Consider the following 27,812-nt stretch of genomic DNA (forward strand, 5'->3'; position numbering starts at 1 on the left):
AGTCGAGAAGCTTCTACAGATAATTCATTTTTGATAAATTAGAACACAATGGCAAGTGTGTGTTTCTACAGCGTACATATAAAAAGTCCAGTTCTAACCTGAGTAGGACAGGTGCACAGGCCACGTGTGGTGCAGGAACCCTGAGAGGAGTGTGGGTCCCCAGTGTCCCGCCACCCGCCCCTCAGAGGCATCCAGCCCTCAGCCCTCAGCACCCTGAGCAGGCGGCCCCTCCCCGGCCCCAGACCTCCTGTGTCTGCGCATGTGCCTGTACTTGTCCACGTAGGCCTTCACCAGGTTGTTCACCTTTACAGGGTTGATCTCCCCGCTCTTGCTGTGGCAGATCTGGGGGGGGGACAGCGACAATTACCCAGATGTCCCTCTCAGTGACCAAGCCCTGGGGGCCCGCGTCAAGAGGGACAGGGCCCTAACAGGGCTGCTGATGGTCCCACTGAAGAGGACCTGAGCCCAGGGGCCTGAGGCTGTCCCAGCAACCAGTCTTGCTTCCTCACTGTAAGCAGGGTGTGTGAGGAGCTTCTCTGTTGCTTACTAAGCCCCTCAGTGTCTAGGAGGTGCACTACAGGGGGACAGGACTGGCCTGAGGCTGCAGCCAGGACGTGACATCACTGCCCCTGACCTGGTCTGAGCTTGCAGACCCCCTAAAAGCCCTTGCCAACGAGAGCATGGGCCGCCCGTGAGACCCACAGCTGGGTTGGGGCGCACTCACCTTTTGCACGGCCTTGCGAAGGATGTCTTTATACTCGGCCTTGGTCACCTCCCTCTTCTGGTAGAAGGGCTTGATGGCCAGCTTCACCTCCTCCACCGCCCGCTCCTGCATGTGCAGCTTCTTCATGTACTAGGACCCAAGGCACGTGTGTGAGCCTGCTGCTGGGAGGCTGCACAGCCGGGCAGAGCTGGGAGGGCTCCTGGGCAGCATGGCTTACTCCGCAGCTCACCTCCTCATTCTTGGCCTTCTCCGCAGCTGGCCTGGGAACAGCCATCTGTTCCTCTGAGTTACTGGCAGTGTGGCCAGCTGGCTCTGAGGCTGTGGTCAGCACGGTGAGCACTGGGGCTGGGCTCTGCACCGACCCACAGGCCACCCGGGGAAGGCTCCCCTGCAAGATGAACTGGACCATGGGCTGGCTGACAGGAGCGTAGGGTGGGAGGCTCGAGGGCAGAACCGAGGTGGGAGGCAAGCTAGGGCTATAAACCTGGGAAAGAACACAGCCACTGAGTGCTAGCCCAAAGCACAAGGGCCCTGGCAAAGTGGTGTGGCACCATGGCCCCAGCCCAGCCCATGTGGCCTGGGCCCAAGGACACATCCCTCCAGTCTAGGCACCCACCTGAGAGGGGTCAGCATCTGGGAAGCCAGGTTCTGGAAGCACAAAACTGGGCGGTGGGGTCTCAGAGAAGGCAGCATGCTGGAATGCCAGTGTGGAGCCCATACCCTCTGTTTCCCAGATCACTTCCTGGGGCCTCTGCAGCCTGTGAGGTGGCGTGCCTGAGGGCCAACACAGGGGAAGTGGGTGCTGTGGCCACCCCAGGCCAGAAGACTGCTTTCTGGCTAGAAAATTCCAGAAGAGCATCCCAGCAGCAAGGCTCACAGACGAGGGGTCACCTCCCTGTGCCACAGCCTGACCACTGGCATGCTGCCCAGGGAGACCCTTGCCACCCCGGCAGCCCCAGGAGTGCCCACAGGGGTGCTGCACTCACGCAGGCCTCCATCCCCCGGAGGCGCGTCGTGCTCCGCATCCTGGAGGTTCCAGGTGACTCTCTTCACCAGCGCCTTAGCCCGCAGCAGGGGTGGTGGGGAGGGGTCACCTTCCCTCTCCGGGGGCACCCCATCTATAGCCTGGGCTCCCATGACGCCAGTCCTCATGGCCTGCTGGAGTGAGGGCTCCTCACCGGGGCCCTCTGCCTGGGGTGGGGGCTGCGTAGCGTTTTCCTGGTGGCTCAGTGGTGCCTCTTGCCTGATGGCGGCCTCAGCCAGGCCGGGATCCTGCTGCTGGCCCGCAGTGGGCAGAATGGGGGTGGGTAGGCAGTCTCGCTCCGGTGAGGAGTCCGTGCTCTCTGGGGAGGGTGGGGAGCTCATGTCCTCAAGCTGCATGAAGACGGCGTCGCCCAGGAAGTCCTCAAAGACGTGCCCTGCCTCACTGTAGTCACCATCCTCGCGAGCATCCAGGCCCCCAGGCGGACATGTGGCCGGCACCTCTATGACTGCCTGCTCAGCCATGGCCCCGGCTGGCGAGGCACTGGCCCCTGCTGAGGCTGGTGGCTCCGGGTCTCGCCTCAGCTCCTCTGGAGGTGGGGGTGCCACACTCCTCTCTGGAGACTGGGACTGGGGCTGCGGCTGCTTCTCCCGGGAGCGGGGTCGCTGGTGCTCCCGGGGCCTATGCTCCATGCTCGGTGACCGGGACCTGTGTTTCCTTGACTCGTGGGAGCCCCGCCAGTCTCGAGGCCGCTCGGGGCTCCTCCCCCTTGGGTGCCAGTGCCTGCGTGCCCGCTCCAGGCTGCTGGGGGGTGAGCACTCCCGATCCCAAGGCTTGGATCCCGACCACCTTCGCTTCCGCCTTCTGCTCCCACGGGTCTCGTGGGAGGAGCTGCCGGAGCTGCCTGAGCGGGACCGGGACCCCCGCCAGCCTCGGCTCCGAGAGCCCCTCTCCCTCCTCCTGTCCCCATCCTTGGCCTTCTTCCGCCTGGCCCGCTCATGGCCACTGGAGTGGTCGCTAGAGGACCTCCGGCTCCTGGCCTTGAGCTGCTGCCTCTTGGAGTGGTCCTCTCCTGCCGGCGGTGACATGGACTGTGAGGTCCTGTCCCCGGAGCGGGAGCTGGAGCGGGTCCTCCTGTGCTCCCTGGCAGCAGCCCGCTTCTTCTTGTCTGTCTTCCCGCCACGGGAGCTGGATGTCGAGTGCGAGCAGGGCGAGGACTGCAGCTCCACGATGCGGTGGGTGGCCGGTGGTGGAGTGCCTGGCTCAGCCATGGTCACACAGGTCACCGTCCGTTCCTCTGAGCCAAAGAAAGTGCTGCAGGGCAGCTGGTCCTTGTCCTCCCAGGGATCTGGCGGAGACGGCCTCTGCGCCCAGACAGCTGGTTCTTGGCCCATGATGGCCCCCCCAGGCTCAGTGTCAGAGACCCCCTCGGTGGGCCTCTTGCCCCGGAGCTTGAGCATGCTGGAGGGAGGTGCCCGAGAGAGCTCAGGCTCCATCCCAAAGCCAGTTTCCACTGTGTAGGAGGTGACACAGCGCACAGCCTGCAGCACTGGGGCCTTTGGGCTGTCGACAGAGATGGTGCGAGTGATCTCAGAGGGCAGGAGACTGGGGCCCAGGTGCTCTGGGCTGCTGCCAGCGGAGCTGGAGTCAGAACCCGTGGGTTCAAAGGGGTCATAGATCTCACTCTTGAGCTGCTTTGCCTTCCTGATGGAGAAGAGGGGTGGGGGGTTCTCCTTCCTTTGCACCTTAGCGTCCACAGGTCGAAATGTGTTACAGAAGCCAGGGTTGGAGATCTTACTGGAAGGGGCCGTGTTCCCGGGAATGTTGATCCGGAAGCTCTCGAAGGTTGAGCTAACGCCCTTCCCCCTAGAGGGCCCGGGCGTGGCTGTGGACTGGGTGCCACCCGCCCCATGCATGCCAGGCTCCTGCGGGCCCCTACTGCTGGGCTCACCCTGTGCCTGGGTGCCGCGGCTGGGCTGCCCGGGCCCCTCCCTGCCCGTCAACCGGCTGATGCAGGAGCTGGGAATGTCGACACGCTTCCCGCAGGTAGGGGCTGTGCCTGCTGGGGCATTGCTGCCATCCCATCTGACCTTTGGTATCCTGGGGAGCTCAGAGATGGTCCTCCTGGGAGCTGGTCCTGGGGTCTGCCCTTGCACAGCACTCTTCAGTGGGGCGTCACAGAGGCCAGCTGAAGTCTGGGATGAAGCCAATGTAAGAGGTGGAGCATGCTTGCTGTCGCCAGTAAATCGGGGCTTGTCACTTAGTTTTAAGCCAGGCCTGCTCACGTCTGGTGTGTTCTGAGCCTGCCCTGACTGAGGGGTCATGGAGGAATCCAGCTGCACAGTCACCCCCGCTGGGAACCCGGGAACGCAGGAGTGGGTGGCCTGGCATCCTGGCCCCCAGCTCTGCAACCTGCCTCCTGGGTGCTGTGCTCTGAGCTGCAGGCGGTCCCTGCACCCAGGGCCTTCTCCCACTCTGGACGGACAGGCAGCCCCTCGCTGGATAGAAACAGGTGCTACAAGACAGAGGCAAACACAATCAGCCCTGCACTCTTCCTTTAAAGAGCTCAACGACCGCTAACCCTCACCAAAATGGCTCTTTCAAAATGCACGTTTGAAATTCTCCGTTTTTCCCTGGAGTTAGACGCACTCCCCCTTGGGCAAGGCTTCAGGTTGGTCAAGGGGTTGGAGGAGCTTTCCTTTCTGCTGTGTAGTCACACACCTTGGCATGTGACTCTGTGGCACCCCTGGTTCAGCAGAGACTGTACTGGCACAGCCTGCCCTGTCCTCCATCCCTGAAAACCTGCCAGGGCCCAGATTTGTGGGAAGACTGGTTCCTGTGGCTCTGAGGACACGTACCAGCCACGTTATGGCTGCACAGGGTCTGTGGCCTGGTAGAAGCTCTACCATCATCTTAATCAGCAACAAAGCTAATGCCTAACATTGCACCTCAACACCCACCCGCCACCCAGAGCAATGTGGACCAGAGGCCGCACGACTGCTTCTTGAGGAAAACACGTTTCAATTCCTATGAGTGCAGAGGCAGGGAGGGCATCCCCGAGGGCACTTTGCTGGTAGACAGGGCACCACAGCCTCACCGGCCCTCCGGGCGCTGAGGGAGCCGTCGCGGTGAATGGTGATGCTGGCACTGTCCATCAGCAGCAAGCTCTGGCCTGACAGGATGCTCCCCAAAAGGTCAGGCTCGGGCGCCGTGGCAGGCACACTCCTCCTGTGAGCACAGACCCGGCAGGCGCTGCTGTCACCACACCCCACAGCCCCTTGCATCCTGGCTGCCGTGCTGAGTCCCTGAAGGGAAGGAGTGAGGCCCACCCAGCAGCTCTATAGTAGCAACAGTGTTTGGGGGTGTAATCACCTGATGTTCCAACCCCAGCTGCCACCAAAAGGCAGGAGCTGGCAGACGGACATCAGTACAGGTTTTAGAGGTGTCAGAAGATCCAGCCAGATAGGGATGGCCTGTGCCAGACAGTAGCTTGTTTCCCTGCCTGGTGCCTCCCCTGGGGGTGGGCTCTGTGTTAGAGGTGGGCATGCAAAGCTGGAGCTGTTCATGCCAGCTCACGCCAGGCAGACTGGCACATTATCATTGGAGGGCCAAGGGCAGGGCCCACCAAGACAGGTCTCCATGCTTGGGTGGCAGCAGAGCAGTAGGCCTATGTGGAGCCTGGCTGGTCCCTGCAGGCCTGTGGCCCCATCCCCGACCCCAGGACCACTGTCCCCCTGCCCCAGGACATACCTGGGGGGCCCCATGGAAACAGGCCTAGCCACAGGCTGGTGAGAACGCAGTGCTGAGTGGGACAGAATCCTCCGCTTGGTACTCAGAGGGGAAGCAGGGTTTGCAGACAGCTCTTCACTGCTGGAGGGAGGACACAGGCCGAGGGGGTGGGTGACCCCACACCAAAGCCCAGGGAGACACCCCCCGGCCTCCCCAGTGGTGTCTAGCAGGCGGGCTAAGCACTGCTCACACTCCTGATCATACTGCACACAGGGCCCACACAGCAGCTTTGCCTTGGCAGCTGCCTGGCCTGGGCAGGGGTCGGGTGGGAGCACACATGCATGGTACAGTCGCCTATACACCACCTAAGAGCATGAGGATGACCCTGAGCAAGGAATAGTTACCCTCTTGTCTGAGGCTTAGCCACACCCACCAGGGGGAGGGTACTGGGTCCACACTAAGAAGAAATGTCTGCGATAGTACCATGTGGACCACACCCCCTGAAGGCACCTGTCAAAGGGGTCCAGCTCATATGGGTCTCCAAACAGAGACAGAGAGGCTGCTCCGATGTCTGCTCGCATCAACCCCAGGGAGGGGTCTGCTGGCTTGTACACTGATGGGATGCAGGCTCCACGGGCTGGCCTCCGGAGGCCTAGTGTCCGCGCAATGCGAGAACGAGCCGTGACTTCTTTCTGAACCAAGTAACAAAGAAAAACCAATCAAATAAGATTGAAACCTAAAGGTTCTAGAAATGCCATTTCAAATTATCAGTTAGCAACATCAAACACCAGGCTAAGCAAATGCTGAACTAAAGCCAGAAGTCTCTGTGTGTATTAATCATAATGTCTTAACTGCAGAATTAGTAAGTGTGTCCCAAACAGTTCTGACCCGCAAGCTCACAAGCCTGCCGCAGGGCCTTACATGTTGCTGTTATCAGGTATGTGTTTTGAGCAAAAATTTATAAAGAGGAAACTAAACCATCCAACTGGCGAGTGACATGACAGCTGTGTCTGAAAAACTTCTGGAGGGGCTGGGAGGGGACAGCAGCCACTTGTGGCTTGGACTCGGGCCCAGAACACAGAGCCAGGCGCAGTCGAGGGTGTGAAGGGAAGAGAGCCAAGGGCTATGGCGCAGAAACAGCAGCAGGAAAGGTCCCCACTGACGCCCACCTGTGGTCACAGCTTTAGCGCCTACTCACTTGAGGAATTTCGTTTGAATGAACTAAACCACGTGCAAATATTCCATTTAAAACTAAAAACCATTTTTCTATACTAGGTGAACTCACATTAATTAGGCACAGTAATGATCTTGGGCACAAATTCACGTTTGGAGGCAGCACTCTCGAGTGGCAGCTGCTACCCAGCTTTGTGTTTCACATTACATGTCTTCAATGCCCGGCCCCAGCAGGAGAGAGGATACAGCACTTCAGAAAAGGCCCCACGGAGGCACAGGCGCCTCTGGCAAATGGGCCAGCCTCAAGTGGACTGTGTCCCCACGCTGCCTGAGGGGCCTTGGACAGGACATGACAGCCCTGCTCACACCCAGACCACACGCCAGGGAGACACTCTACAGCTGGCATTCCTCTCAATTCACCTGCTGGCTCACTCCCGGCCCACCAACAACCAACTCGCCTCCCTGACCAGCTGGAGGCCACGGCCAGGCTGCAGAAACAACCAGGCCTGCAGCCCCTTTGTACCCCCCAGGGCCACCCCTTGGGTTCCAGGAGTCACACACAACCCCTCAGGAGGTCCAGCTCCAAAGGACCATGGAAAACACGTTGCCTCAGTCCCGCCTTCAAGCTATGCTGCAGAAATGGTCATTTTTATCATTGAGTCTCCAGGAAAATACAGAAAAGAGGCCGTTTGTGTGGCTCCCACAAACCACCCACAAAAAGGAATGAACATGGCACATATGGCCCGGCAGATACCTTTTTCTGCTTCCCCTCTTTCCTCTTCCCACGGCCCTGGCGCCTCCGAGGCCTCGCCCGGTTGCTCTTGCTCTTCACGGATGACTTGGCTTGCTTTCTTCCCAAAGTTTTCTTCCGCCTTCCTACAAAGAGGACATTGAGTCTAGGTCTCACAGTGTGCCAAGACCTCTGAGGACATGCCGTACCTGCAGGACCTGGAGTGCGGACCACCAGCTGTACAAGATAAACCGTAACTATAAAAATAATGCCCCTACTGGAGGAAGGAGAGGGAAGGCAGCACAGGGCAAGGCAGAGTGTAACTCTGGAGTCTTTGATTTGTAGATCTGACTTTCAGAACCAATAAATACCCTCCATGACTATGAAAAACAAGATCTAGTTAGAAAGGAGCCTTGATGATCAACAGTAAAATGAAGCCAATGACCCCAGCTCTGCACTACTTGGTGGTCTAGCCACAGAGAAGAACCCCTCCAAGAGACCCAAAAACAGTAACTTCGCTGTCCATCTCCAGGGAAACCCAGGGAGGAAGCTGCAAAACCACTCGGCGTTCAGTCCAAGGCAATCATCTGTGAGGTGCTGCCATGGGCTAAGTGGGGACAGGCACCCTGATTCTGTGATGTTCCAGCATCCCCTGGAACCTCAGCATGGGAGAAGGGGAATTCCAAGGTGGAGAGACGGGATTGGCACTTGTGAGGTGTGCTGCCAATATGTCCGGTGTGTCTGCATCCGCGAGCTTGGAATGACGCCACAGTCCTACCTGGTAGCTGTACTGAACTAGGGACTCATGTGAACACCACAGTGCTAGTCCGCTCCAACCACATGCACCACAGGCCCCTCAGGGAGGCCAGGGCCTGATGGCTCAGATCCCAACAGGGAGGCCGACAGAGCCCACTCCTCTCACAGAACGCATGCCCTCCCCCAGGCACACACACACCCAAAACCTGGAGGCAGGGACGGGTCAGCTGGCCGGGCTAGGGCTCCAGCATCCCTCTACAACCACGGGGGCGGGGAACACACAGGCACAGCCCCCAGACAACATGGAACTTATCTGGCTCTGAATTCAAAAAAGCCATTTTTAAAAATTCTATCACATTTATAACACAATTAGAATCTTCCACACTGAATGGCTATTTCTAGGAGTTAAGGAATTACTGTTCATTTTTTGGGGGTACCAGTGGTATTGTGGAAAAGACTCCCTTGTTTATGAACATACTGCAAAATATTTACGGATAAAACGATGATGCCGTGAAGGATTTGCTTCAGAATAATGTGGGAGGGAAGCAGGGGTGGGGTAGAGGTGAGGCAGCCCGGCGAGGAGTGGCCACAGCCAGGGGAGGGGGCCAACACCTGTGTCCCCCACCCTTCTACAGGTTTGACATAAGTCTGTGGAAAGAGTAAAAAATGCACTAGAAAAGCAAAAAAGGGAGGGGAGGGGAAACAAAGAGGCATAACCAAAGCCAGGAGGGCTATTCTGAGTCACCTGACCTCAGGTATAGGGACAAAGCATGACCCTTCTGTCCTCTGCACATCATGGGGACGAAGACAGCTCTCTGGGCAACGATGACATGGGTACACATGTTGTTATGTAAACGTGGCATTTCCACATGTGGAAAAGGAGGAGACACAGGTGTCAGACACAAGAGCAAAAAACATCATCCTGAACCTGACCCTTGAATCACATGCCCTTAGGATGCATTTCCTAGCTCTGTCCCCTATGAGAGTTCAAAACCAATGCCAGCAGCCAGCAGAGACTCTTGGGTCCCAGGTCTGGTCTGAATCCCATGCTCCCCAAGGACCGGTTCTCCCCAAGAGGGTCCAAGGCCACAGCAGGCCTGTCACAGATCTGCAACTCTGCACATCCCACTGCAACAGCCATCCCAGCACTGACAGGGACATGCGGAGCTCAGCAGACATGTCCCCCTGACCCCAGCCCATGAGACCTGGTGCCAGGGCACAGAGGACAAGCTCCTGACTATTCTGAGTGGGTGAGAATGCAGAGCAGCCCCCCTACCCTTACGTTGCCTGTGGGGCATTAAATGGCACGTGCCTTAAACACATATTCCCTGTGACCCAGCTCCTCTGCTCCCATCTACCCAAGACATGAAAACATCTGCCTGGGAGGGGCTTGCATGAGAATGCTCACCACGCCCATCACAATAACGCCAAACAGCATAGGTCAGGCCAGGGAGCTGGGAAGCAGAGGGGGTGCACTGCAATGGAACATTCTCAACATGAGACAGAACAGACCATACGTGACCGCTTGGACCCGAACCAATGCCACTCAGCTGAGCGACAAGCCAGGGCACACTCAGGGTGTCAAGTCACACCCTTTGAAGTTCGAGGACAGGTAACACCCATATAGTGATGAGGTCAGCCGGCCACCTGGTGGCGCTGTAGCACTGCCCGGGAAGGGCAAGACTGGGTGGGGCGCAGTTAGCCATTGAGCCTGGAACCCCATGAGTGGATGCACACACGTGGTACACGCATCTCAGTAAAGGAGACTATCAATAAAGGCTGCAGATTATGGCCCCTGAATGAAACAGGCACCCTGAGTCCGCAAGGACTCCATGAACATCAGCTCCTCCCTACAGCAGTGCTGCCTGAACAGCCCCGCGGGGAAGCCAGCACCATGGGCAGCGGGAGGAAGCTGGTGGGGAGCACCTGTCAGTCACCAGGGAAAAGGGAAGCTCCTGGGATGCAGTGACTCAAACTAGCCTGGGAATGGGACTGGCAGGCCTGCCCAGAGCGACCAGCTAGCACTCCACCCGCCCCCCAGGGAGTCAGCCAGGTCTTCAACTGTCCACTGGGAGCAGCAGCCACCCGTTTTTCCAGATCCCCCAAGTGCAACTGAATGGGGGTGTCACGCTGCCCCAGTGTACATGCAGAGGGTGGCCGTGTGAACCCAGGGTATGTTCAGGAAGAAACCAGACCCGGACCCAGACCCACCTGGCCTGGAGAGGCTTCCCTGTGGCATTTTGGGCCCTGAGACAATCAGGCTGCAGAAACTGAAGGGGCGTCAGTGCGGTGCAGGGCAAAGCTGCCATTGGGGGCCAGCACCCATCTGCTGCTGTCAGGGACACACCCCAGCACTCAGCAAGCACCACCACACCCAGGCTAACCTGTTTTCCTCCTCCGTTTGGTGGGGGCTCGAGGCGTCAAGGGGCGCTGATACACAGCAGTGCTCAGGCCAGTGGCCACAGCCTCAATGGTCTCGTCCAGCAGCGAAGACAAGAGGTACCTTGGGACCTGCTACACAGCACAGGCGGCTGGAGGTCAGAGGGTGGTTGTACCACCACAGCCCCTCCGTGGAGCCCCATACACACCCCACCCGCCCAGCAAAGCCCAGAAGCTGGATGCCCTGAGCCTGGCCAGCAGTAGGCCCAGCTGGCTTCACCTTCACGCTTCCAGCAGACAGACTGTAGGAGTTTCCCACAAGCACCACAAGACGGCTCAAGGGAGTGAGGTCTGGGCAGCGGCCTGAACAGCAAGGTCAGGGCAAGCCCAGGACATCTATGTGGGTGCAAAGCAGAGCCGCACTGCAGAGGGGGTGGCAGAAACAGGCCATGGGATGCTGGGTGTAGGCGTGAGTTCAGGAGGGACCCTAGGGTCTGCTCTGAGAAACGGGGTCTGGGGCTGGTGTCTGTGACGGGGCTCAGGGCCAGCTTCCCATTCAGCATTACACTGCCCTGCTTCAATGCAGCCATAAGGAGAGGATGAAAGCAAGACCCGCAGGCACAGGTAACGCGAGGCTGGGCAGCAGCTCTGGGCACTGTGGCCTGGAAGGCAAGAAGCTGCCCCGCAGCCCTGGGCCCTGCAAGCGGCCTGGATGCAGGGCCCTGCTGCCCTCAGCCGCACACCTGCCTCTGCCGTATGCGCCACGCACCCACCTGGATCCTCCGGGCACTGGAGATCCGGTTCCGGTTCACAGTGGCTCGTACTCGCTCACTCTGCCGTGTCCTGGCAATGGCCCGGGTCCTTCCTACGTGAGGCCGAAACCGGCTGGTGGTGGGTACCACATCGGCCAAGAGCAGGGAGACCTCCTCCTCACTCACAGAACTGTCATCTTGGAAGAAAGAGAATCCTGGGCTGGTGTGTCCTCCACCCACCAAGGCCTCGCTCCGGCACGGGGACTCAGAGCAACAGCAGGCAGTGGACCACCCAAGCCTGGGTCTCCTGATCCCATGCCCAGCAGCCAGCCCTGCCCAGGAGTGCAGGAGAAGCTGTCCCCATAGGAGACCCTAGACGTGTTCCCAGCCAATCTCTGGCTAGAGCCTCCTCCCCTGGGCCAAGGAGGGCTGAGTTCCGGAGGGGGGCAGTGCAGTACCAATGGCAGGGGCGGCCCCCGGAGCAACACACTCTGGACAGAACCACTCGTCCACGGGCACCTCCTGGAGAGGGGGTTCCAAACAGTCCATGTGGTACCTGCAGGGAAAAAGGGGGCCTGTCAGACCCGAGTCCCAGCCTCAACCCAGCGGGCCACAGGGCAGGTATCTGAATCCAAGTGCCCAGAGACCACATGTGCCCTGATGTGGGCTGACCTGACATCCAAACCTGCATGCTGAAGGCCTAACCCTCAATGTGGCTGCATCTGGAGCCAGGCTTCTGGGAGGAACGAGGGTTCTGGGTCATGGGGGTGGGATCCTGACTCACAGGTCAGTGTCCGACAGGAGGAAGGCTATGAGCACACTTGTGAGCCAGGAGGACTCTCACAAGAGCCCAATCCTGTTTGCACCCTGGGTCCTGCCCAGTGGACAAATACCACACCAGAGGTCACACACAGGTGACGCTAAGAGGTCCACACTTCAAACTTGAGACACTTGTGTTCTGACTTTCCTGTGGCTCCTCCCACTGGCATTCTGGGTGACCGAACCTCCACTGCAAGCTTCTGGACATCTCCACCCTCCAAAGAGGGCTAATGGTCCCCAAACGCTCCACAGGAGACCTACTATGTGGGGGAATCAAGCTATGAAAGAGGCACGTGACCCAGAGAGGCTCCATCCTGTGCTGATGGAGGCAGGTGCCATGCACCCACCTTCTCTGGCAATGTGACATCAGTGTGTCCCCTGCCCAGCCACTCAGTGGCCCCAAGAGTTTCAAATGTCAGCACCTCACGCTTCACAATCCAGTCCGAGTAGCTAATGAAAAAAAGAAAAGTTCTGTTTTTAAAAATAAACAAGCAGGATCACATCAAACGGAAAAGCTGCATAGGAAAGGAAACTACCCCCAAAACGAAAAGGCAGCCACCATATGGGAGCAGGAGTTTGCAAACAATATGTCCAGAAGGGGCTAATACCCAAATATACGAAGAATCCACACAACTCAACACCTAAATAACAAATAATCCAATTAAAAAATGGGCAGAGGAGCTGAACAGACACTTCTCCAAAGAAGAAATTCAGATGGCCAACAAGCACATGAAAAGATGCTCCACATCGCTACTCCTAAGAGAAATGCAAATTAAAACCACAATGAGATATTACCTCACATCAGTAAGGATCACCACCATCCAAAAGACAAACAACAACAAAATGCTGGCAAGGATGTGGAGAAAGGGGAACCCTTCTACACTGCTGGTGGGAATGTAAATTAGTTCAACCATTGTGGAAAGCAGTTTGGAGGTTCCTCAAAAACCTCAAAATAGAAATAACATTTGACCCAGGAATTCCACTCCTAGGAATTTACCCTAAGGATGCAGCAGCCCAGTTTGAAAAAGACAGACGCACCCCTATGTTTATTGCAGCTCTATTCACAATAGCCAAGAAATGGAAGCAACCTAAGTGTCCATCAGTAGATGAAGGGATAAAGAAGATGTGGTACATATACACAATGGAGTATTATTCAGCCATAAGAAGAAAACAAATCCTACCATTTGCAACAACATGGATGGAACTTGGTGAAGGGGGGAGTCTAGTAAACATAATGTTCCTCATGTAATTGTAGATTAATGATACCAAAATAAAATTAATAAAATTAATAAAATTTAAAAAAAGGGCAGAGGACATGAGCAGACATTTCCCTAAAGAAGACATACAGATGTCAACAGGCACATGACAAGATCCTCCACGTCGCTAATCGGGGAAATGCAAATCAAAACCACAATGAGATATCACCTCACACCAGTTAGAGTGGCCACCATCTAAAAGACAAGAAACAACTGGCGTTGGTGAGGATATGGAGAAGCCTGGTGGGAATGTAAACTGGTGCAGTCACTGTGGAAAGCAGTATGGAGGTTCCTCAAAAAACTAAAAATAGAAATACCATTTGACCCAGTAATTCTACTCCTCGGAATTTACCTGAAGAAAACAAAATCCCCAATTTGAAAAGACATATGCACCCCTATGTTTACTGCCATACTATTTACAATAGCCAAGATTTGGAAGCAACCAAATCCATCAATAGGTGAATGGATAGAGAAGATGTGGTACATATACAGTGGAATATTATTCAGTCACATAATAAAGGAAATCTTGCCATTTGCAACAACACAGATGGACCTAGAGGGTATTATGCTCAGTGAAATAAGCCAGGCAGAAAAAAGCAAATACCGTATGATTTCACTTATATGTGTAATCTTAAAAACAAAGCATATAAGCAAAACTGTAAATAGACCCATAGACAGAAGAGACTGGTGGTTAGTGGTTACCATGGGGGATAAACAGGTAAAGAGGGGAAAAAAATTAGTGAGAATGTTTGGCATCTTGATCAAGGTGATGGCTACCTGAGTACATACATAGGTTAAAACTCATCAAGCTGTGCACAAAGATTTGTGTATTTTAGTGTATGTACCTCAAAAAAAGAAAAAAAAGGGAAAAGTTTTGTTTGCTGAAAGTAAATGGAAATGTTGCCTAACTATGGTTTATTTTTCAGCAGCTTCTATCCAGTCTTCAAGGAACACAGTTTGGGAAAAGCCGCCGCTGGCATGGGCCATCTGTGCCAGAACTCCCTGAACTTCACCTCGAGACCAGACAGTCCAAAGGCCACACAAAACCCAACACAGACACACGCTAGACTGCCTGAAGACCCAGGGCTGCGTTCAATCCAGTGTGACCACCACGCACTGTCCGCAGTATGGAAACGATGAGGGCCCAGAGACACAACTGACAAGACCGTCCTCCCTGCCTCCCTCCCTGAACCCTGGCAGGGATCTGACCTGAGAACCATGGGAGGGGTGCAGGGGGAGGGGAAGCACGCCTAGGCAGTACCAGGAGCACCTCAGAGCCCCAGGCAGACTCCCCGAGAAGGCCGCCCCTGCAGAGCCCAGGGAACCCTCCGAGGACAAAGTGTGGCTCTTCCTCCTCAGCAGCTCCAGGCCCTCCGGCAGGGTGCCCAGCCGAGCTGGCCGGTTCACCGTCACTCCAGACAGCAGAGTGGCTGTCGACCTACCCACAGACCTGCAGCCCACCTGCTCAAAGACCCTGAACCTCTGGCTGGGAGCACTGCTCTGCCAGGCAGCCTCAGCCCACCAAGAACTGACCCCCCAGTGGAGCAGCCCAGCTAGGCAAGGGCCTGAGGTGTTCACTTCATGAATAAATGCCTTTAAATTAGATTTTAAGCTTAAAAAGAAATCAGAAATAACTGGCCTTGTGATTCTGCTCCAGGAAGAGTAATGGACTAACTTTAGGACTGAGAGTTTTTAAGTTGAAAAACTTAACTAAGAAAATTTAGCAGATTGCAAATATTAACAATGTGAACATGTTTAGAAGTATCACTACATGAATTTTAGTAATTAATGTTTTAGATCCACCAGGACTTTCATGTACTTGAATTGCTTTATCTGTTAAATAATTCAAGCACACAAAAAGAAAATCAGTGTATTAAGTTTAGGTGCTTTACAACATTAAAAAAATTTAATGAAGTTGTAAGCAGCCCCCAGAGTCACTGTTATTAGGTTACTAGAATTAAACAAATCTTGATATACAGAATTAGCAGAATTAAGAATTGAGGCTTAATTTAAAAGCGTAAGGAAAAACTAGATTTGCTGCATGAAAGTGCCAATCTGCAGCCACCCCCAGGCCACCAGAAGGCACAGGACAGCGTGGGGCTGGGCGCTGGGCTACAGAGGCACCTCCTGCCGCATGTGGCCTCTGGGCAGCATCATCCGGTCAGCTGTCCTTCCAGGGCCCGGGGCAGCCCCGCCCATGAGTAGAGCTCTGAAGCTCCAAGCTGCCACCCTGGCCCTCTGTCCTGTGAGAATGCCTTTCTGAAGCCTGGCCACCTGCCCCGGAAGTGCCCGCACGGCTGGTTCCCCAGGGCCTGCCAGCCCTGCCAGCTGCTTTTTGCCTGAGAGAAGGGTCTAGGTCTGCCAGCCTCGCTGGGTTCCTTCCCCACTGGCTGGGGTATGTGCTCCAGGGAAAGCTTCCATAGCCTTCCCATCACAGCCTCCAGACATCAAGACCCCCAAGGAGGCCTACAGAGGACATGGCCAGGCCACAGCCAGGGAAAAGAAAAAACACTGCACCATGAGAACACAAGCCCCCAGGAGCTGGGCCAGCTGTGCACGGGGGTCACGGCAGTCTGGCTGGGAAGCCTGCCCCAGGGAGACACACAGCAGCATGAAGTGGTCCCAGGAGCCTGCCCCTCCTCCCTCCGGAGTCCCGGACTCAAGGGAAGAGCAGGCCTGCACACAGCCCCTGTGCCCCAGCCTGTTGGCCAGCCCCACACCCCTGGGTTCTCGTGTCCATGTTTTTCCTTTTTGTCCTGATGTGCTATGAGCACCTCTGGAAGCCGTTTCTGGGGAATGAGTGGAGGGTATAAACAGCAACAGCAGCTGCGGCCTGCCAACCGCAAGGGCGCCTATGGTTAACGCCGGCTTGGGCTGGCTTCCCTGGGGCCTGCCAGGAGACGCCACCTCGGCCAGCCCTAGGACAGGGCAGGCAGCACTGTGCACTCACCCCGCGTCACAGCCGTCACAGAGGAGCAGGCGGTCCTCCCTGTCACTCCTGCCGCACACCTCACAGAAGGTGGGGTCCTCCTCCTCCTCCTCTCCAGCTCTGGCGCTCTCTACTGGAATCTGAACACAGAGAAGTACCCATCACATGGCAGGTAAAGCCCAAGTACCAGAGTGAGCGTGCCAGGACCTGTGGCTGATCCTGAGGTCCGCCAGCCTCCAAAGCTTTACTCAGACCCACATCCTGGGGTGTGGAGTCATGCATACGGGGACTTTTATGCTTTCTGACTATTTCAGGGTGATTACCCTGGAGGAAAAAGTCACTCAACAGAAAACAAGACCCATGGAAGGGCCGAAAAGCAGAGCAAGAGGTGGAGACAGCACCACGGCAGGAGACCATCCACACTGTGTGCACTCCAGGGACATCAGGAGCGCGGAGACGGGGGAGCGGCACTGAAGGAGCAGGCCTTCATTCTCTTCACCACCACCACACAATCGGGCAAAAACATGGAAACACGACTGCTAAAAAATGACCCTCAAGCAGGTGCTGCTTCCCGAGTCACAGCTACACACTGAAAGCCCCTGCCAGAGATGTTCTCAGGGGCAGAAGGAGGCTTGATTAGCCAGTCTTCCCACACATCCAGCCCAGGAATGCCCTCTGCACATGAGAGGCTGCCTGTCACCCCCAGGTGACACGCCTGAGCCTCGCTCTCTGCCCCATGCCAGGGCTCCTCCCAGGTCTTTCTCCCGACCTGGGCCAGCTCAACTGTGTCACGTGGGCTGTGTCCCAGGGACTCTGCCCCACACCTCCCTCGTCCAGATTTCCCCCTGGACACCCCAGGATGGCCTGCATGCAAGCGGCCCACAACTGCAGAGGCCTCAGGCTGCCGGGAGGCCCAGGAGAGCAGGACCGCAGTTGTCTCGGGGCTGTGCTGCAGTGGGTCTGCTGCCCAGGGCCCCGCCCTCACACCGGGCGGAGGTCAGATAAGGGCAAGAGCAGGGCCGAAGCTCCCAGGGGTGGCGGCCTCTTCCAGGACTCAGAAGACCCAAGGCCGCCTCTAAGTCTCTGTGACACTGTCCCCCAAAAGCGGGGTGGGGTCCCTAAGATCAGCAAAGGAATCAAGGGAAAATATTGCCTTCTTGTTCTCAGCCCTCACAGCAGTGTATCCAGAAATCCATCCCTAGAGGACAGGCTCCACCCTGACCTTCCTCTCCCCACTGCCCTGACTCAAGAGAGGAAGCTGGAGGCTGGGGAAGGGTGTGTGGGAGTGAAGAGGTCAGAGGGGCGACATCTGTGCCACTAGACTCCCCCAACTGCTCCCCAGAGAGCCCATGAGCCAGGTGGTCAGCGCTGCGCCTCCAGCCACAGCTTCGTGTTCACGGCTGCCCACAGCATCTCGGCGGGCTTCTAGAAGGCATTTAACCAATACTCGGAAAGCAAACCGACTTCCCAGAGCAAGTTCCTGAGACAGGGGCCAATGTAGTGAAGACAAGGGTGGGTTGCCTCTCCACCACAGTACCCACACTCACCTTCTTCAAGACTTTACCACCAAACTGAGCTCGAATACAAATACACTTGAATACAGTTCGATCAACAGGACAGGAATTGGCATTCTGTAAGAAAGAAACATGTTATCAGAACCACAGAACAGAGTTCATGACTAATACCGCCGAAGTCACAAATCCCTTTTACCGAGTCACGCACTACCAACGGCTTGTGTGCCAAGCGTGGGCCACTGTCCTCCTACTGGGGAAGGAGGGCAGAAAAGCAGGCCCTCAAGGCACATCACGGCTCAGCGCCTCACTGTAGGCTGGGTTCTCACCCTTCCTGCTTCTCCGCGAGGCCGCCTAATGCTTCCTAGTAAGCTCTGAGGCTTCTTTATGCAGCGGGACACTCACCAGATGAAGCTCCACCATTTTCCTCTTGCCTCTAGTAACAGCACATTGACACATACACACTCAGTTTCAAACCACCTTCATTAGGCACATTGTAAACGTGGTCATTTTAGCCATCCTTTGGTGAGTTTTGACAGTTCACAGCCCTGCAGCACTGCCATGCTGTGTCCCACATGGCATAGGCCCTGCTGTGAAGCATGCTTTCCACCATGCAGGCCCACAGGCCACTGCCATGTCCAGTTTGGGTGGTCTAAGGAGGGACTACACATTGCAGGGTCTGTGGGATGGACTCTCACTTCTCTTGCTGGCTCACAGGGAACAGGAACCAACTTTGAGGCTGGACATGGCGCCCACCAACCTGGGCAGTGGGGGCCCCACGCCTGCCCCATGTCTGAGCCTTCGTTCCAGTGCTGCATGGTGGCATCCACTCCCATGGCAGAGGCCCCCATCAGCCTCCTCTTTGTCTGTGTGCCTGTCCTTGGCAGTCAACTGAGCTTTTCTGGAAGGTTTCAGAGTATTGCCTTAACTTCAGTCCTGCTTCCCTGGCAACTGGGTGTGGTGTGAGCCGGGCCCTCCATCTGCCCCCACACTTAGAGAGCCAGCCCTCAACGTGACATGCCGCCCACCACCACTTCAGGCCCTTGGCCCACTTTGGGTTTGGCATCTGTCCCTGGGCCTGACCAAGGGCAATCGCTAGTTTTGTGAGTCTTAATGCCCAGTGAGTAGCTTCTTCCCTGTTCAAGGTCAGCTTGGCAGCTCCTGACATTCTTTCTTTGCTGTATGAATTTCACAAGCGGGTGTGCTGAACACCCCAGGCAGGATGCACAGGAACCCACACTATGTTGCCACCTCTCCAGGACGGTGGTACTTGTTCAGAAAGTGGCCTTCCATCACTCAGGAAAGCACCTCTGCCATCTCACACATCTTCATGACTTGTTTCTAAGGATGCTGGACTTTTTTAACCTTTGCTAAGTTTGTGTCTAGCCATCTTGTCAAACCTTGAAAACTACAGTTAACTTGTAAAATACTGACAGCAATAAACATACTGTTGCCAACAGCCCTTTGCTGCCTGGTGTGCATGCTGTGTTTTCTCCTAGCAACCCAACATGACATTGACTGGAAGACAGGCAGTAAATACCATCATGCTCCTCCTTTAATGGCATCAAACCTGGGCTACAGACCCGCCACCATACGGGTGTCAGAGACAGAGAAATGCCTCCAGTGACACCACAGACCCACGGCAGTGTGGACAGTGTGACCACCACCTGGGTCCTGGTGCAAACACACTACCATACATGCACACTTCTGAGCTCTTTGGGAGGACAGTCCCTAGCAGAGCTGGGTGTTAGAGGCTGTGCTGTTACTACTGGTCTCGCTGGTAAGGGGACAGTGTGGGCATCTGTCACCTTCACAGTGTCCCCATTCTGAAGGTTCATTTGGGGGAGCAGGAAAGGGAGCAGAGAGGCAGAGCAATACCCTGTAGATGGTGACAGACCCCAGGGCCACATGGCCCTCCCCTGTGCTATCTACCACATTGAAATTCCCACAATGATGGCCTTAAAAAGGAGGAAAGGGCCCTGCTTCTAAAGCTCCCCTTGGAGCTGCTGCATGTCTCTGGCAAGCACCCCCACGTGTTCTAAGGATGGCCACTCTCACTGCCATGACGAAGTACTGCCGGGTTGAAGGTCATGCTTTCTTTACCTAGGAGATGAATGACCCTATTGAGCAGGCCCCAGTACACATGCCCCCGGCTGACTCTGCTGGTTGTAGATTGCCCCAAGGTCACTCAGGATTGTCGCAGTGATGTCCCCCAGGGCACTCCAAGAGCACATCAACCCACAGGAGCTTCACCAACAACCCCGAGACCCAACAGCAAAGAATGAAGCAAAGACCAAGCCAAGACCCACCCTATGGTTCCAACTGCTGCGGCACAGCAGACCCAGCAAGGTGCTGGCCACAGGCTGGGCCCCTTACACACAAAGGAGCTCCCCAGAGGGAGGGAGCGCCCAGAGAGAAGCCACCTCACCTTGGACCACTCCACGATGCAGTCCAGGCAGAAGTAATGGGCACAATCCTCCGGTGTCCCCACGGCCTGACCCCGGAAGGCATTGAGACAAATTGGGCAGCTCTCAGAATCATCATCAGAATGAAACGTGCCATTGGCTTCCAGCTCCCCCTGAGCGTCCTCTGCTGCCACTGTGTCCCCATCTCCTCCTCCTCCTTCAGAATCTTCTGAACCTTGAGGAAGAAGAGACACCAACTCTGTGACCTGGGGCACTCAGCAGGCAGGCTGTGGCCGCACTCAGGGGAGCGAGCTCCCAAGCCTCACACTGTCCTCAGTTGTGGACACACTGCTTTCCTGCAGCCCCGCCAGCTGCCACCATCACCGGGAGCCTCGCCGGGACCCGCTGCCAGGTGGTGTCCACTCCCACTCCCCCACGTCCCAGGCCCCCAGCGGATGCCAGAACAAGGGCTGAAGCCTGCACAGTGCCGGCCGCCACATTGGGGATGTCCCTACACATCTCAAAACCCGGAGGTACCAGGCCACCCGCTTCCAGAGGGGCCCTCCCTCACAGGGCTCTTCTCTTCTGGGATGCAGAGAGCACCCAAGCCAGGCACTCGGGCCACATCCATTCCTGAGAGGTTTGAGGCTGGGCTGTGACCAGAAGGAAAGGAAAGGGGGCGCTTTCAGCCCAACAAGTAGGGTCCACGCATGCCGTTTCTCTCCCTCCCCGCCTCCACTAAACACCATTCAAGTTCACAGGGATGTGAGCAGATCAGAGAGTGGTCCTTCCGAGGCCCTGCTGCTACTCAGCAAAGGGAAAGTACCCCAGTGAGCCCAACCCAGGCAGGCAGGCCCTCTGGAGCCATTTCTACGGGCTGGTTGCCGAGAGACATGCTCCTCCGCTGTGGAAGAAAGCGAACAGCTACTGGGGACTGTTGAGCACGGCCACACCCGCCACACACACTGCCGGAAAGCGGGGCTCTGGCCCTGCCCCCAAGGGACTGAATTCTGGAGGAGGACCCCAACACCCATGTCCACACTGCAGGCACATGTGAACACTGAGATAACTAGCATACCATCCGAGCAGCCATGCTGTGGCAACTTGTTACAAAGCAAGAGGAAACTATTAAAACTTGGCTAAGAGATTCTGTTGTCCACAAAATCCTGGACGATGGCAAGAAGGAAGCAGAGTGCTGGCTGGCTGCTCGGCCCCCTGCCCCACTCAGGAGGCAGGCAGAGGCTAGGTTGTCCAGCCCACCTGCGTACTTCCAGAAGGACCAATACCTGAAGGGAAGGCAGAGAACTGGCCGTCTGAGGGCCACCTGACCTCTCTGTAGAGCAACACCTCTGAAGTCTCTGAGGGCAGCAGCGAGCCGCAATCAGGACGGGCAGGTCCAGGCCCACACCCCGTCTCAGGGACCAGCTGCTCCTGGCCGTTGTCTTCCTCTGGAAGCTTCTCCTTGCCCGCTCAGGCCCACGGAGCCCTCCCCTTCCTGCGATGCCCTCGTAAACATACTCTTGGGACCTGTCACCTGGAGCACAGCTGTTTCTTTATGCCCCCATCTTTGCTGCTAGGTGGTGAGCTCACAGACAGCAGGGACCCTGGCTGAACTGGCTTCTGCCCTCCCTCCAGCCCCCACACAGATCCTCTGGAGGGACAAACTGACAGGACCTGATGACCCCTGCCTTCAGCCATGGCGAGCCAAGTGCCTGTGCCTGAGACCCACTGCGAGTAAGCCAAATGCCCCTACTCAACCTTGGGAAGAAAGCAGAAGAGCCACATTTGTGACCTGCAATCTCAGTACAGATTCTCATGCTCCTTTACAATTTGAGCTCTAACTGGAAAAATGTGTCACCAACATACATGAACTTGCAGACCTGCACTGAGTGTCTACCCTGTTCCTTCATGAGCGCCTGCCGAGACCTGAGGGGTTACTTTTCTGGAGAGTTGTAACATTGATAAGCACAAGAACCTGAAACACTATAATAAACAGACCATGCCTCTGAGAAATAAGGCAGGGGTGAGGAAACTTCCAACCCCGGGCATCCTGTCTGTAGGGGCCCAAGACACCTTCCAGGAAGGTGAGCAGTGAGGCTGGGACAGGGCAGGCCACCCAGAGTGGCTAGAAGGCTGGGGATGAAAGCCCTACACCCAGTGTTCAGCCGCACGGCCTGCCCTTCACAGCAATGTTCCCTGGACAGACGTTTAACCGTAAACATGCTGGGAATTCCTCAGTCACTTCACATGTTTGCTAGTCCTCAGGGACTCTGGTCAGAGGAGGGACAACAGCACAGGATGGAGCCACCGACCTGCCGAAAGTCCTGGTCAGGTGGTCTTGCCACAGCAACCCTCATGTGTGCTTAACGATCCTGTTCCTGGGGTGCTGGGGGGCAGGGGTCCCCTGGGACACTTCTGCTCATTCTGCCAGGAAAGCCAGTCATGTCATGCTCGCCCCCCAGGGCGAGCTCTCTGGATCTTGGGCACTAACCTCCTGCTGCCACCAGGGAAGAGGCAGGCCAGTGTTGTCAAACTGAACTGAGAAGAAGGGTCACAACTCAAGTGAGTCACCATCCCAGGGGACGAGGACTCGCTGCAGGAAACTGACAGACAAGGCCTGCCTGCAAAGGACTTTCTCCCCGACCTTTCATACCCCTCAGCTGGCCATTGTGGCCAAACCCAACAATGTCACTAAGGACAGTCCTTTTAACATCTGTGCCGTGGCAAGCAGATGCAAGGAGCTCGTTCTAAGGAAGCCTCACCAGATCCGTCTGCCAGGTCCCCCTCCCCATCTTCGTCCTCAGTACAGTCACTGTCATCCTGCTCGCTGCCCATGTCGTCCTCAGAGCTCCCGCTGTGGCCGTCACTGCTTTCTTCTGTACCTACAGGGGTAAACACAGGCCAGGCTCACCACTGAGGCAGCAGCAATGAAGGCCGCTCACAGATGCACCAGGGTGGCCAGAGGGACAGACAGGTGGGGCTGGGCTAGGGAAAAGCAGATGCACAGCGGCAGCCAGAAGGCTCTCTGCCCTATCTACATTTGTATTGCTTGCATTAAAAACAAAAGAAAGCTTCATGTAATTGTAGATTAATGATAGCAAAAAAAAGAAAGTCTCACTTCTGCAACTTAAAAGCAAAGAGTATCATCTTTAAAGAGACTGAAAGCTGAAAAGCAACACAGGAAGACACCCCTCTTCCAGGTGGGAGAGGTGGGAGGGTAGCGCACCAGCATCACCAGCCAGGGCAGCAGGGCTGAGCCGCAGGTGTCCATCTGGCCCTGGGCTTTGGTCCACAGGCTCATCCAGGCTGTCGTCATCCATTGCTGGACATTGGAGTTTAGCTCTGAAAGAAACCAGAATCAAGTGATTCCCAACTGTCCCAGGCTGCAAAGCTCTCCAAAGACTGATGGTCATTCTCTACACGTCACACATCCCTGGTGACATGTGTCCACCTGCTGGACAAGGAGGCTGAGCCAGGAGATACAGCACATTTGAGACATCTCACCCACAATGCTGCACACACGCACGCAGGCAGACCTCGGACCCTATCTGCACAAAGCCACACCTGTTTACAACGAGCCTAATTTAGTCTCAGACTGGCGGCATATTTGCTCCACTGGGCATCTGTGACACCCAGATAACCCTGAGGAATCCCAATGACAGGTAAGGATGAAATGGGGGCAGGCACCAAAAGGGTTCTCCCTGCACTCCCCTGGCACGCCACTGTCATCCGGCGCAGCCTCCACTCACCTGACCTGTGGGAGGCCATGAGCCGTGGCTGAGGCTCCACTGACCTCACCCTGAGCCCTCCACAGGGTGCACGCTCAGGCACCGCTGAGTCACTGTGACTGCCCAGGAACAGCGACTGTTCAGAGCAGAGGTCAGGTTCTGCCTCTCAGCTGCCATGTCCACGTGCTCCTGGCTCCTGATTCCTATGTGGGGACACCTGTCCTGCCTACTCTGTGAGGATAATGCAGATCTAGACAAATGACCCCACAAATGTAGCCAAACCCAATCCTCCTCATACCCCAGGGCCTCCAATCTTGGTTGCCAAATAAGGGTTCCCTTCTCATTAGAGCTACTCACCTCACTCCCAGGCGACCTGCAGAGGAAAGACCTCTCACAGGGAGCCATTCGGTAACCCAATGAGACAGTGGAGAAAGAAAGCCCCCCATGGCACCATGCTTCTAAAGTCCAGTCTCTGTGGTCAGAGGAAAGGAGTTAAATGAGAGATGGGAACATAGGAGGCAAAGCAAGAATCAGGGGAAGGCAGTTAGGGTGAAAGCAGCATGCCCAGGAGCCAGGCAAGCCCAGGATCACTCCTGGATCCACAGCAGGCTTCCTTCCCATGGGTCACGTGCTACCACCAGGAGCTGCACATGGGGAGGGACTATCACCACCACCATGCAGTCGCACCCAGGGAATAAATCCGAAGCGGCCAAGGCCAGATTCAGACCCCTGGCGGCTTACTTCCCCTACAAAGCACCAGATTCTAGGATGCTGTTTGCCAAAACAGCAAGGGACTGTTAATTTGATGAGACTGTCACCTGTCATGCATTGCCCCTGCCTGGAAACAGTAAACTGAGAGGTGGCTTTGTGGAACTATCAGCCCTCTGTGCCCATGGCAGGCATGGCCCCACCCTTAACTAAGGGTCTGCGCCCCCACTGCCCGATGACTCAGCAATGCAGCAGGGAACCCATCTGTCCCCCTGGAGTCCTGGCCACGACTTCTGCTGTACAGATTGGTGGGGTAACAGACCTGCAGCCTGTCCGGGAGGATAGCCCCTCTCCCCTGGGTACAATGGCTGCAGCACTTAGGGAAGAGGTTGTAGGGCTCTTTGGCCACAGCTGTGACCATTCCCACACTGGACTCTACCATGTCACCCTGGAATGACAATACCTGCCCTGCCCCACTGGGTACATCACCATTTCTGCCCTGGAGAAACAACAGCCTGTGAGCAAGGCACACACTCACACACACGAACCTCCAAGGAACATTGCAGACAGCCAAACACAGAAACCCTGATGCTGCCAAGCAGATTCCGGGCACAGAGGGGACAGTCCTGAGGTGCAAGTCCTCTCCTTGGTGATATGCTTCCCATGCACAAGGTCAAAGGTATGAACAAATAGCCTCTTGCTTCTTACTTGAGGCATTGTGGCCTGGGAAGCCCATAGGAGGAAGGGCCTGCCTCAGAGGGCTGGAGATCAGAGGCCGTGATGGAGTTCATAACACAGGGCCTTGCCAGAAATACTAGCTCAGGAACGAGGCTCAGCTCCTTAAGTCCCTGAACCGGTGTGGTTCAGCCACAGGCCTTGTGCACCCCCAGCAAAGCTGATGAGGAAAACCTCCGAAGGCCTCCTCATGCCCCTCTACGAGGGCCGCAGGAAAGCTCCACCTACACAACCTGCCTGCATCATCACGCAAGTCACTCTGGCAGCACCCAGGAAAAGAACCTAGGTAGCCTCCGAAAGACCTTTCCAGAGCAAGTACCTGTGCAACACCAAACGGAGCCCGCAGCTGGCACTCCACCACCCTTTCCCTGTCAGGAGCACAGCAGTTGGAATGCTGGGCTAATGGGACCCCTACTGGCCCTAGCAGCAGCCTCAGCTCAGACATGCCTGCCCAGTCACCATCCCCACCTCTGCCTGGATGTCCGAGTCAACAGGCCAGAAAGCCATCTCTGCAGGAGAGCCCACTGCCCCTCCCAACTGCTGGTCACAATGCTGGCAGTGCTCTGTGGCTCTCCTGCTCAGCCTCCAGATTTGGGAGGATTAGGGGAAAAACTTAAACCAAAAAGAGTATTTCCCTCTTTTGAAATGCAGGGACCAAAACACAGCAACTCCAACCATTACTAAGGAACCAGAAGAGCTTCTGTTGTGGCACGTGGAAACGGTGCCAGGCCCTGAGTGAGCACTGCCCCACACCTCACACTGGCCAGTGTCAACATTCTCCACTCCCGTCAGCCAGAGGCTACGAGGCCCTGAAACTAAAGTGCAACGGAATCAGAAAGATAGGGCCCATCAAGGGTAGTACTGCCATTCGTACTGGTTCTTATTCAGAGAACAAGTGATTACGCCACCTTCACACGGTCAGGATACCACGGCCGTCCAACGGGAGGCTCTCTTTAGGGAAGAGGCAGCCACCAAATGTCTGCACTGGGGGCTGCAGAGAGGACTAATTCAGACTCACCCTGTCGGGACCTTGCCACCAGCCTGGTGCAAAGAGCACATTGGAAGATACCAGCTACTGTTATTCTGACTCAACTTTCTTCCTGGAAGACAAAACCCCAAGGAGTCCAGAGACAGAGAAAGGTGTGCTATGTCTCAAGTCAAACCTCACCTGGCCTCAGGTTCTGTCCAGGTGACCACTGGACAAAATGTGGCTCACCAAAACAGCAAGGGCCTGTTAATTTATGAGCATCCTGCTGTTGTAGACACAAGAAAAGTACATAAACCCCAAAGTTGACAACGGTGTAAACCAGCTTTTTTATAGAAAAGAGTGAACCAGGAGTCACTGCCCGGGCGCTGCACTCAGTAGCTGTGTGACACTGTCAAGTTACTTAACGTCTCTGGATTCCAACATGTTCATCTGCAAAGTAGGAAATACAATATCTACTCCTGAGGCATTGTTGTGAAGACTACATGAGTTGACAGGAAACCATCCAATCAGCCACTCAGGCCTGCGGGAACGCAGACGGAACCGAAGAAAACAACGATGACCGGGAGCTGGAAACGAGTTAGCGAAGGGTCACGCCTCGCTTAGCGAGGCTGGAGCGACCGCGCAAGTGGTGGAGCGCCTCAGGACGAGGCGGGCTCCCTGCGGTCGGGGACAGAAAGGCGGCCATCCCGGAAGCCGGTGTGCAGGGCAAGGGGCCTCCCAGCCTCGGCGCGGGTACCTGCGCTCGCCCGCCCGGGGCCCCTGCCGCCGTCACCTGGGCTCCGGCCACCGCGCGGCCCCCCCGCCCGGGCCGCGGCGCAGCGCAGGCCTCGCACTCGCGGCAGGCGGCAGACAAAGCGCGCGGCGCCCGGGAATGGCCGCGAGGACCGGGTGAAGCAAGTATCCCGAGGCCGCCGCGGCCCCCGCACGTACCCGGAAGCCTCGCGCCCCGCCTGCCGCTCCCGGGCGCTCGCCGCCGCCGCCGCCCGAAGGACAGCTAGGATTAGAACAGGCCGCAGCCGCCTCCGCCGCGCGCTCCGCGACCCGGAAGTGCACACTACCGGCTTCCGGGACCCTCCAACCCCTCCCATTGGATGGAACCACAGGATCAGGGTGGGGAAGAAGGTCCCGAAGTGGAGGAAGGCGCCGCTCCCCGGGGCCCGGGGCCTTGAGGCGTCGGAAACATTGGTTAATGCTCTGTCGCCTCCCCGAAAGACCAGAGCTCTGGAATAACTTGTGGTTTTTAAAGCCTCCGGCTGTGGCTGCTCCGGGCAGTCTTCCCCCTCCTGGGACATGGCTTAGCCCAACCCTAGCCCGCCGTCTAGGGCGAATGGGAGCGAACTCCCGGCACACCTGGGGCCAGTCCTCATCCAGGGCCCCGCCCCAACACGGTGGCCCCGCCCCCGCCGCGGCCCGGGCCCCGCCCCCGAGCGCGAGATGCTGTGGTGCGCGCGCGGCCGCGAAGAACAAGGCTGCGACGGCCTTGCGGCGCTTTTCTGGGATGGCAGCCT

At 56.5% G+C, this 27,812-nt stretch overlaps 1 protein-coding gene across 5 annotated transcripts; it reads right to left on the minus strand.

Annotated features, from left to right (window-relative positions):
* Nucleotides 1-6: 6 nt before the first annotated feature.
* Nucleotides 7-27,381, minus strand: PHRF1 (PHD and ring finger domains 1). Of its 5 annotated transcripts, XM_036876010.2 has the most exons (19): nt 27,235-27,251; nt 24,231-24,345; nt 23,372-23,487; nt 22,908-23,027; nt 20,169-20,380; nt 17,777-17,860; nt 16,251-16,369; nt 11,684-11,781; nt 11,247-11,422; nt 10,479-10,608; nt 7,363-7,484; nt 5,946-6,127; nt 5,457-5,576; nt 4,804-4,934; nt 1,711-4,221; nt 1,341-1,498; nt 954-1,208; nt 725-853; nt 7-342 (listed from the first exon to the last, which is right to left on the minus strand). In XM_036876010.2, exons 2-19 carry the CDS (start codon nt 24,317-24,319, stop codon nt 199-201), a joined length of 4,896 nt encoding a protein of 1,631 aa, XP_036731905.2. In that variant the 5' UTR covers nt 24,320-24,345; nt 27,235-27,251; the 3' UTR covers nt 7-198. The 5 variants fall into 5 exon arrangements, with proteins under 5 accessions (XP_036731905.2, XP_036731903.2, XP_036731904.2 ...); XM_036876008.2 differs by lacking the exon at nt 24,231-24,345 and having other exon boundaries at nt 10,479-10,605; nt 27,235-27,381; XM_036876009.2 differs by lacking the exon at nt 24,231-24,345 and having other exon boundaries at nt 5,457-5,573; nt 27,235-27,381.
* Nucleotides 27,382-27,812: the final 431 nt, after the last annotated feature.

The sequence above is a fragment of the Manis pentadactyla genome, chromosome 9 (genome assembly GCF_030020395.1).
Source record: "Manis pentadactyla isolate mManPen7 chromosome 9, mManPen7.hap1, whole genome shotgun sequence".
NCBI classification, from domain to species: domain Eukaryota; kingdom Metazoa; phylum Chordata; class Mammalia; order Pholidota; family Manidae; genus Manis; species Manis pentadactyla.

Excerpts from the sequence above, each read along its gene's own strand:
- PHRF1 (XM_036876010.2), bottom strand. The coding sequence starts at position 24,319 with ATGGGGGGCTTTCTTTCTCCACTGTCTCATTGGGTTACCGAATGGCTC. Across the intron at positions 10,609-11,246 it reads CCAGTGCCCGGAGGATCCAG|CAGGTCCCAAGGTACCTCTT; the intron begins GTGGGTGCGTGG and ends TGTGCTGTGTAG. Across the intron at positions 4,222-4,803 it reads CCTCAGCGCCCGGAGGGCCG|CACCTGTTTCTATCCAGCGA; the intron begins GTGAGGCTGTGG and ends TCTGTCTTGTAG.